Consider the following 10865-nt stretch of genomic DNA (forward strand, 5'->3'; position numbering starts at 1 on the left):
CCATTCAAAACCATCACCTTACCCTACATTGCGGGGGTCACAAAAAAGACCTCCAAAATCCTGAATAAACACAAGATCCAGGTTTGATTCAACACAGTACATAAAATCCGTGATCTGGTTCCATCTGTAAAGGATGCGGTTCCAGACATACAGTACCCGGGCATTTATAAACTAAAGTGCCTCTGTGGTAGCAGCTACATTGGAGAAACCAAATAACATATCTCGGACCGCATCCGCGAACATAAAGCAGACTTGAAACACGGTAGGACGAACTCCTCTGCCGTGGCAGATCACTCTTATAATTCAATGGGCTCAGATGACATTGACTTCTCCAAGATGGAGGTTCTTTGCAAGCCAACCGGCTACCATGAGAGATTCGTTCATGAGGCCATCCACATATACAAGCACAGATACAATTTCAACCTAGAAGATGGATTCTGGCTTAGTAACCATTGATTGTATTTTACGGTGACTTTCAGACCGCAGCCCTTTTGCTGGCACTGCCTCTTAATACTTCTCACACCATGGTCAATGGTATGGTTTATAACATGTAGTATAATTAATAGTATAACATTGTAATGTTTGACATAACTCATAAGGCAATATATCGCATCGTAATTGCATCATTAATATACATCAGTGTGGTATATAGTTGGGTTCATAGAATAAGACAGTGTAATATCACAAGTCTAATAGTTTATAATCTAAAGTATAGGATAGTGTAAAGTAACGCGTTGTATAATTCAAATGTGGAATTTGTCTATGATATGATGTTATACCATGTAGTTTAGATTGAAAGGTATAATATTGTATTATATAGTAGTCCAGTTTACAGCATAGTCACAAGGCAGCTCAGGACACAACAGCACACCTTGGCTGTTGCACTTGCCCCTTTTCTTGTTTCCTCTATGCCTGTGTTCCCAGCCCCCTCCCTCCTCCTCTCCGGAGGTGATGCTGGTAACATGCAAATTCATATTTTAACTCCGCCCACACAGCTCAATAGACGTGGTCCTTGCATGACAGCGTTCATTCAAGCTCTGTCTTCCGGATAGTCCTGTCTCTTCACCTGAAGAAGGCCACTTTGTGTTGAGGCCGAAACGTCGTGAGAATTTTATTGTCTTATTTTATTTTATTATTTTATTCCCATTCTATGTGACTTTACCGAAAGAACTAAGAAGATGAATCCTTGACGTTGGTTTCGATGCATTTCCCAATTGTGAACGAGCATGTACTTGCCCATTTTTTCACATCACATTTACAGCAGGCTGTACACTGTTGAGTTAAAAGGGCTTCCACAGGAACGACTGGGAAGTGGAAGATAAATGACAATCAAATAGCAGCGATTTCCTTCTCAAATGAGCAATGGGAGCAGTGCTCATTCCATGTTTACGGCTCACGAGCCAGGTGGCATACAATTCCACGTTCCTCTGGCGGGGCCAGTTGTGTAGTGGCGAGAACACTAGCTGCTCGACCACTCAACCCCTTCTGACACAGGCAAGCAGTCAGTCACTCTCACAACCTGTAATGGCTTTACAAGTTTATAGCCACTCAACGAAACTGCAGTGGTGTCCCCTTCCCGGTAGCAGCAGAGCCAGCGGTTTGCTTATCATTGGAAAGTTTACTCAGTAAGCCACTCTTATCTACCGCAAACTCCCTGTCACCTAACCTGTGACCCACATCCCCGTGTTATTGTGGAACACAATCAATGCAATGTCCTTCATGCACACTGGATGTTGCTGGGGGGGGGGGGGGGGGTTGTGCTGTGCGCCACCGAATTAAACCTTACTCTAAATGTACATTGCAGGTGAAACATCTATTTACGTTCATCAGCTCAAGCCTTCCATAAATCACGTGACTTGTGTGACCAACTTCCCCCACTCTGAATCCCTGTCCTGTCCCAGCCGCCCCCCGGGAAAACAGACGCTGTTCTGTACAACAGCGTTGAGGCCCTGATGTAGCCTCTTCCACGTCACTCTTTGCTCCGATTTTTCCATACCCAACCATTTCCTCTCCCCCCCCCCCCCATTCTCTCTCCTCTTTCTCTCTTCCCTTTCCCATTCATATTTATCGCTCTATGCATTACATCCTTGCCTCTAGTCTCCTTCCCGTGGTGTTGCCCAGGTAAAAAGTTGGCAGTTAAATTCGGCTGCTGTAGCTGGGCAGCATTGAGGTCGGTAAGCTCACGAGTGGCATCATTGGCTCCGTTTCTCAGGCCGTAATTTCCGCAGAGAATTATCCCAAGCACGCCATCCCTATGATGTACAGCAGGGGTCCCCAACCTCCGGGCCGCGGACCGGTACCGGTCCGTAGCCTGTTAGGAACCAGGCCGCACAGCAGCAGCAGGAGGTGAGAGCGGTGAGTCCGCGCGTGGCCCGCCCACATTATTTTATTATTCACCACTTCCGTCCGCGCCTCTTTCCCGCACTGAGCACTTGTCTCAGTCACAGTTTTGGTAAGCCCACAAGCTAACCCCTAGCCAAAATGGGTAAACAACAAACGTTATTGGAGAGCTTCTTTGAAAAGGAGGAAAGACCCAATGATGACCCCCCTCCCCGGTCCGTGAAAAAAAATTGTCTTCCACGAAACCGGTCCCTGGTGCCAAAAAGGTTGGGGACCGCTGATGTACAGTATATGAATTTGTAAAATGCATATACCGTGACTGTGTGCAAGATATTCTTTCAATTAATGATATCGTGTTAAGATAGTTTAGATATAATGGTAATTCAAAACTGAAGCAATATATTTCTGGTAATATTTAACGTAGGTAAAACATAGAATGGCTATACAAAAGCTAGAGGGGAATAGCGTCAGTTTAACACGGAGGCTTTCGTGACCAACATCATCCATAACAGGCTTTTTTTTGGGTTACATCGCGTAAATAGCATCATCCGATGCGACCGTCATCAATGCCGGCGAGATAAACAGCGTGTGCTGTCAATCGCTGGCCATCACCACTTAAAAACAAATGGCCAAAATCTAAGCAAACTCCAATTTACCACAGATGGCTCCCACAAGCAAGGAAAACAGCAGTGATCGAATGTGACCCCTTGTCGCCCAAAATAGGAAATCGGTCCCCATTATCCCAAGAGGTCCTGTTTACTGTAACCAGACGCTGCCGTAGCTCATTAGTGGCGCAAGAGAACCGTCCACTAGGCTAGACCGTCTCCCTCGCGCCAACCAACAGACACCTGGCGATTGAGAGGCCCAACGCCGCATACGCAGCTGTTATTTAGTCTGTGCCTAGGCTGAAAGCCACGGGCCGCCTCAAGCTTCGTTAATGAGGAATACATAACTGAAAGTTATTTGTGACGAATTGGCGCGCCATTGTATCGCCCCGTCTGTGTACGCCGGCAGTCACCTCATGTCACGAGTCACCTCGCGTTAGTCTGTGGAGCGCAGCAGGCAAAGGGGACTTTGAAACCCACATTGGCACCACGCAGAACGGTGGTCACAAGCAAAGTTCTGAGAAGGGAACTGGAGGGGGTAGATGCTGCTGAGCTGTATTGTTTTGATTTTAGTCAAATTAAATAGCACCCAGCTATCTCTCTGGGTCACAACTTTCTTGAATTCCCGGAGTCTCTTATACAATGCCTTCACTGCGAGCCAACAACACAATTACTGTGATGCTGTGCCGAACAGCTGAAATTTCAAGCACACAAATGAATAAAAAGCACCAAGCCTCTGTGCGTATTCCAAAAACCATTCAGCTTTTTATGGAATACACTGTGGCCCTATTGTCTTCGGTGACATTGAAAATAAATGTGAGCCAATGTGGGCAACTCACAGCAGCAGTGAGGGATTGATAAGACACCTTCCATACTGTGAAAGAGAGGACTCCACATAAATGGGTTTCCAGAGACAGACGTTGCAGCAGCGATCATAAGTGAATATACCGTGTTGAGGAACCCTTAATTAGAATGAAACTGGTCCAGAAGAGCCATCTATCACTGCATCGCTGCTGCTGTTGTCAGTCTGTTACATTTGCTCAAATCTATTTTGATGGTGACCGAATACAAGGGGACCACAATGCACTTTTTCAGGAACTGGTGGTGATGATTTCTTTGCATATGTACGCATAGAGGCTTTGTGCTTTTGTACACGTGTCTGGGTTGTTACTCGAAACTCATGGTTTTCCAGCCTGCACAATTATACTGTCATGAAAATGGGTTTTGTATTCTAGTCATTTATAGTTTTTTCTAGACATTTACAGATTTGACAAAACTGCCGAAACTGAAACATCACAGTGGCATGCAAGCTCAAACATCTTCATAATCCACTCCATTCTCAAAGTAGTTTTAACTCAAAACTAAAATGTGATGCCTCTTTGAAAATATTTTCTCTACGAACCTAATGCTTGCTCACAATATTTTTCACTGCAATGACCCATACACTAGCCAGCATGATATTTCAGTGCAAATGTCACAGAATAAAGTTGAAACCCAAGCCGACTACGACCAAGGTTTTATTTTTTTGTTAAGAACGTTATCAAGCAAAGCCAATGCCATGTTTATTTGAATACGCTTTCAAGCTTGGCATTCCCTGCAAAAGCAGGGTGCATTGCTCATGTTCAACCACAGCGTTTGGATAAAGACTCTGCGACCTCCTGCCATCAACAAGAGCCTTGAGTTCGGTCAGCTGATTAATCTGTGCAGTACAAGTGCCAAGTTGGAGTCTCATTCTCTCCATGAAAACGCTATGTACAACCATTCAGTATTTCAGGAGATATTTTTCACGTGTTCTAAATGGCCGTGACTCAAACATTTACTGACTGAAATTCAGAACCCGGTTTTATTTTGTCTGAAAGCACAAGATGTGCACCTAGGATACCAGCTGAGCTGACATTGACACAGCCCCGGCGTCCCTCGTGCCGTGCAGATATAGTATCGATGCTGCACGGGTGAATAACTGTTGCTCGTACAATCCTGTACCGTAACGCGGTAGTTGCGCTCTTGAAAAACACCGCGTTCTGGAAAAATCGCGTTAAATTAAATAATATATATAACACAGTCCGCGATAACATTAGAGATGTGTATGCAGGCTGAACAAAGACTGAGGCACGTGGGTAGCATCTAGAAGCATCTAGAAGCATCCAGCAGCATCCAGCAGCATCCCGCTTTGCGTGATGCTATGCCGAGGCAGCCGTACGACCGCTTATTCTTACTCGCGCGGCGTAGGTTCGATCCCAACCCTGGAGTTTGCGTGTTCTCTCGGTGTTTGCCTGGATTTTTCGCCGGGTCCTCCGGTTTTTCTCTCCACATTTAGAGTCAATATGCGTTTAAGAGTATTTGGCTTCTATAAGCCACGTCGTTGAGCTATCATTTGTGACAGCCAGGTCACTTTTGGAAAAAGAGCTGTATAGCTCAATGGGCCTTACCTGGTAAAATAAAAAGAGTAAACAGTTTAAATCTCTGCTGGGGATGAGCCATGCTAGCGCCGCGTTGCTTGTCGTTTCCCGTCGTGCGGTGGGTTTGTGCCAGCTCTGTGCAAGTGGAATGTGCTGCAGAACGTCCCTCGGCCACACCGGCCAAACGCACCGTCACGCTGTGCGAGGGTCGTGTGCGAGGGTCAGGTGCGAGCGTCTCCCCGAATCAAACGGACACCGTGAGGGGCCATCCATTTAGTACGTACGCATGGAGGGGGAGGGGTTAACCCAAATGCGTACGCTTGCGTATGGGGGATCTACTGACAATGTACGTACGCATAGGAAACGGGGGGGGGGGGGGGGGTGAAGCCTCGATAATAATTTGTCTACATTGGCCTTCAAATGAGTTAGATAGTCCGGCGGTGATCTGTTTGCTTAAACACGTTAATATTATTGATCCTTGATCGTTTCTGCGTGTATTAAATATCGGCCGTTCTATAGGATTTGGGTGGGGGGGGCGTCAGGCTGTACGTACGCAGGTGGAGGGGGGGGTTGTAAAAAGTTCGCGTGCGTACAGAGAGGGGAGGAGGGGTCAAGTTTTGACGGATCTTTGCCAAAGTACTAAATGGATGGCCCCTTGACGGCACCGAAACACGAGTGGAAATTCCCCCATTGGTCGCACATGTACTGAATAAAAAAAGTGAAGTTTTGCGGCGTCTGCGCGAGTTCCCAGCGAGCGCACGCCCAGTACACAGACGTCCCCGTGGTGCGTTTCGGATAGCATCTGCCGTGTACATCTGTACATCACAGGGTCACCATATCAAGCTTTGGTTATTAAGTGCCGTGAAACAAAACACTTTGAAACGACGCGCAAATTCCAAAGACCTTTACGTCTATTTAAACACTTGCAAGGGATTTTTAAATAAATATATATAAAATTTTAAAAAGCGTCATACTTGGGATGTTTGACCCAATTCCTTTTCGCGATTTTTTTTTCTTGCACGTGGCCGGAAACGGCGGCGAGAACAGAGCGCGGACACGCGAGACGGGGGCATACTTTGTTGTACTGCACTCCCACGTGCACCTCGCTCCTTACGACCGAGCCAGCGGCAAATGCGCCAGAATCTGTGCAGGGGCTCAACGTGAACGGTGCTTGAGGGTTGGCAGCTAAAGTGGTGGGCGGCAAAGGGCAAAGGCGCAGCAACGTCCACCGTTGTACTGTACTGCTCCGACGTCTGTGCTCCCTCCGCACCATCGCCAACCTGCATTGACCAGGGCAGTGACGTTTCGGTCAAGCAACCCGCACGACCCTCACGGCGTGGTGGGGGGGGGGCCTTCATCCAGCAGCGGACAGTACCTGCCCTACACAGATAGATGCGTGTGGCACACACAGACACGCGATTCCATCTCTGCGTGATCCACCAACGCCACCGAGTGTCTGCAGCACAGGTGTGCACCACCACCTCTACCACCACCACCAGCCCCCCCTGGTGTATGATGAAGGCCCCACGACCTCGCAAGTCGTACAAACAGTGGCCCACGAACACCTACGGTGAAACATCGAAAGGTTGCACAAATAACCCTAGCAGCGGCTAATGACCTCAAAAAGACATTAAAAAAATAAACGGCGCATACAGTATCACCCAGTAGGGTTCACCACGGCCCACCATGACACTATTGCGTAGAGAACGTCCCAGGTCGCTTAAGAGGAGCCCTCTCATGACCCGTGGCGAAACATCGGGGAGGGTTACAAATAAATCACCGATGGGAGCTTCACGAACAAAGGCCGCAAACAAATTGATACCCGAGGAGAGGGCTCAACGTCCCGACCGTAGTCTCGCAACAACAACAATAACAACAAGGCCAAAGTGTCCACGGCGGCAGCGAGAATGACGGACGGGGGCGATGATACAACAGGAGACGTACTGGGGGCCCCGTGCTGTGGCTAACGCGAAGCCGCTGTCGCTATTCGGCTCCCCGAAACGAACCCAGGAGGCCGCCAATTGTCTTGGTGGATCCGTGTCGCCCGGACCACGGGGAAGTTACTCTGATGGTGATGATGATGAGGAGGATCCCCTTGCACTGCGCGGTTCTCGCTTACACACACACACGGCGCTTGTGTTGAAAGTATCGCTGGGTTAGGCAAAGACCCCACTCCTGGCAAGGGAGTCTGGAGGACTTGGCGAGACTCTCCGGGCTGAGCGAATGCCCCTTTGTAGGGCATGCAGTGTCGGTGGTGTTGTCGGTGTTGTTGTTGGTGTTGTTGTTGTCGGTGTTGTTGTTGGTGTTGTTGTTGTCGGTGTTGTTGTCGGTGTTGTTGTTGTTGGCGCAGGGCACCTGACGGCTCCTCACCTTGTCGCCGGGGCAGCCTCGGCCTGCGCGAGAGTCGCTCCTTCGTCCCAGCGGACCCCTCTGTGCGGTCCGCTCGCCCACTGACGATGCCGTGCGGCGGTGTCGCTGTCGGTGGCGGCTCCGTCTCTGCTTGACGGGGGCCCCGAGTCGGAGGCTCCTCCCCGGGCTGGGCTGGGCCGCCTCCACGCCCGCCCGCCCGCCTCGCCAGCGCCGCCACGACGAGAGGGGACACGCGGAGTCCATGTTGGGTGAGGCAATCGGCGTCCATGTTGGGTGAGGCAATCGGCGTCCATGTTGGGTGAGGCAATCGGAGTGCAACACCCCCCCACCGCCCCACCCCCCCCTCAACCCCCCCCCCACCGCCCCACCCCCCCCTCAACCCCCCCCCACCGCCCCCCACCGCCCCCCCCCACCGGCCCCCCCTCAATCCCCTCCCACCGCTGCCAACGACAGATGGCGTCACGGAGTTCGCGCTCAGCGTGGATGACGTCACGACGCGCACTGCTGCCCCTGACCACGATGGCGGCTGCCCCCTGCTCGAGCTTCCCGCGGGCGCGGGGCGGCGTGCGCGTCACGTGTCCGGCCCCGCGTGGTTGGCGTGCCGCTGATTCAACAGCTCCAGGTTCAGGTACAGATACTCCAGACTCAGGTACAGAGACTCCAGATTCAGGTACAGAGACTCCAGACTCAGGTACAGAGACTCCAGGCTCAGGTACAGAGACTCCAGACTCAGGTACAGAGACTCCAGACTCAGGTACAGAGACTCCAGGCTCAGGTACAGAGACTCCAGACTCAGGTACAGAGACTCAAGACTCAGGTACAGAGACTCAAGACTCAGGTACAGGGACTCCAGACTCAGGTACAGAGACTCCAGACTCAGGTACAGAGACTCAAGACTCAGGTACAGAGACTCCAGACTCAGGTACAGAGACTCCAGACTCAGGTACAGAGACTCCAGACTCAGGTACAGAGACTCCAGACTCAGGTACAGAGACTCAAGACTGAGGTACAGAGACTTAAGACTCAGATACAGAGACTCCAGACCCAGGTACAGAGACTCAAGACTCAGGTACAGAGACTCCAGACTCAGGTACAGAGACTCCAGACTCAGGTACAGAGACTCCAGACTCAGGTACAGAGACTCCAGACTCAGGTACAGAGACTCCAGATTCAGGTACAGAGACTCCAGACTCAGGTACAGAGACTCCAGACTCAGGTACAGAGACTCAAGACTCAGGTACAGAGACTCCAGACCCAGGTACAGAGACTCCAGACTCAGGTACAGAGACTTAAGACTCAGATACAGAGACTCCAGACCCAGGTACAGAGACTCAAGACTCAGGTACAGAGACTCCAGACTCAGGTACAGGAACTCCAGGCTCAGGTACAGACTCCAGACTCAGGTACAGAGACTCCAGATTCAGGTACAGAGACTCCAGATTCAGGTACAGAGACTCCAGATTCAGGTACAGAGACTCAAGACTCAGGTACAGAGACTCCAGACCCAGGTACAGAGACTCAAGACTCAGGTACAGAGACTCAAGACTCAGGTACAGAGACTCCAGATTCAGGTACAGAGACTCAAGACTCAGGTACAGAGACTCCAGACTCAGGTACAGAGACTCCAGATTCAGGTACAGAGACTCCAGACTCAGGTACAGAGACTCCAGACTCAGGTACAGAGACTCCGGCCATAGGTAGAGGGCTCTGTGAAGGTTGTAGAGTCTTAAATTACAAGCATACAGCTCCGTACCCCTGCGTTCACCTTGTAAGAAATGAGTGGAAGAGATACCTGCTAAGAACCCCCTCATCAGTCACTCTCAAGACTGCATCTCCCTACAGTTTCCTGGGGTTTCCAAGTGAACAAATTCAAATATATTCACGCGCACACACGTACAAAAAAAACATGGACATTATTTACAAAATATACTTTATAAAATAGTAAGGTTGAACAAATTAACAAAGTATGGACATCTCAAATGTGAGTTTTTTAGAGGTTGGTTGATATCACGTATTCTGTCAAATGTGTAGCATTTGTTTTGGAATATTCTACCATTACAGTTTAAACAATGTTTTCGTGATATAAGACCACTTTGATCAGAATATTTATTTCGACTGGAGGAATCCGATGGGCTGGCGGAGGCAGAGCGACTGGTTGTTTTAAAGGGCAGGGCCTAGGGCATGGGTTGACAAATATGTGGCTCTTTAAGGACTGCTGTTTCGTGACGTTGTTTATTAAGGACCCACCGTCTCGTATTCACCACACAGTGCATTTCGGCTCTTGAAATATTGAGTTTTTTGTTATCGAATTCTAAAACAAGTGGCTCTGCTTGTTACTTTTTTGGTTTGCCGGCACCTGTCCTGGGGGAAGGGATGAGGTTGTTTTCAGAATGCTCATGAAGGACACAACAACTGTGACTCCATAGAATAGCTTTGAATTAACAGCATAACGGGACTTTCAGACTTGCTTCAACATGATTCGTTTGTTCATGCCGACATTACCGAGTGATGCGTTGTATACTGTGCTGTGTTTGCACAGAGGCCCCAACTTGTTGAAATGAAAACGGCTAGGTTGGCACAGTGGGGAGGCACGGGTGACGATTCATCTGCCAGTGATCTCAATCAGTCAAAGCCATGGCACCTGGGTCTGTCCCGTGACCTGTCAGTGAGCCTTCGACACTTCACGTGGCCTCAAAGTGCAGCTAGCCTGGCACAAGCGCCGTGGTGACCTCACCTGCACTTAGTGGCGAATGGCTGCTGTTTTTCCTGTTTACGTGTTTACACGTATGTGCGTTGACATGTGTGTGTGGGTTTCCACGTGGGGGGGAGGGTAAGTGTAGCGGTTAGCACGCTGCGCTTTGATTCCCGCTCACGGCCAACACCAGTGACGATTACTTGAACCGGTCCTGGGACTCACCTCGGTCGACGCAGCCTCAAATGAGTACATGGTGCGGTGTGTAAACATCGCCACTGGGGAGACAAAGGCGGCCGGGCGTGGTGCTGGCCACTCACCCCCTCGTGTGCCGTGCCGGCCTTCATAGGTGCTCGCTAATAGCACTTGCCCCTACAGTCTGTTAAGGCTACACGGGGGATCTTTTATCTTTATATTCTTGGTTCTTTCAGTAAAGTCACGTAGAAGGGAAACATTAAA

The 10865-nt window shown here is 49.6% G+C and overlaps 1 protein-coding gene across 1 annotated transcript in view; it reads right to left on the bottom strand.

Annotated features, from left to right (window-relative positions):
* LOC116938952 (ecotropic viral integration site 5 protein homolog) overlaps positions 1 to 7972 on the bottom strand; it is a 583027-nt gene extending 575055 nt beyond the window's left edge. The window contains exon 1 of the mRNA XM_076061015.1: positions 7715 to 7972. Within this exon, the coding sequence (XP_075917130.1) occupies positions 7715 to 7957 (243 nt within the window). The 5' untranslated portion in view covers positions 7958 to 7972. The remainder of the gene's footprint in view (positions 1 to 7714) is intronic.
* Positions 7973 to 10865: the final 2893 nt, after the last annotated feature.

The sequence above is a fragment of the Petromyzon marinus genome, chromosome 5, assembly GCF_048934315.1.
Source record: "Petromyzon marinus isolate PM22_M1 ecotype Great Lakes invasive population chromosome 5, UKy_Petmar_22M1.pri1.0, whole genome shotgun sequence".
NCBI lineage: Eukaryota > Metazoa > Chordata > Hyperoartia > Petromyzontiformes > Petromyzontidae > Petromyzon > Petromyzon marinus.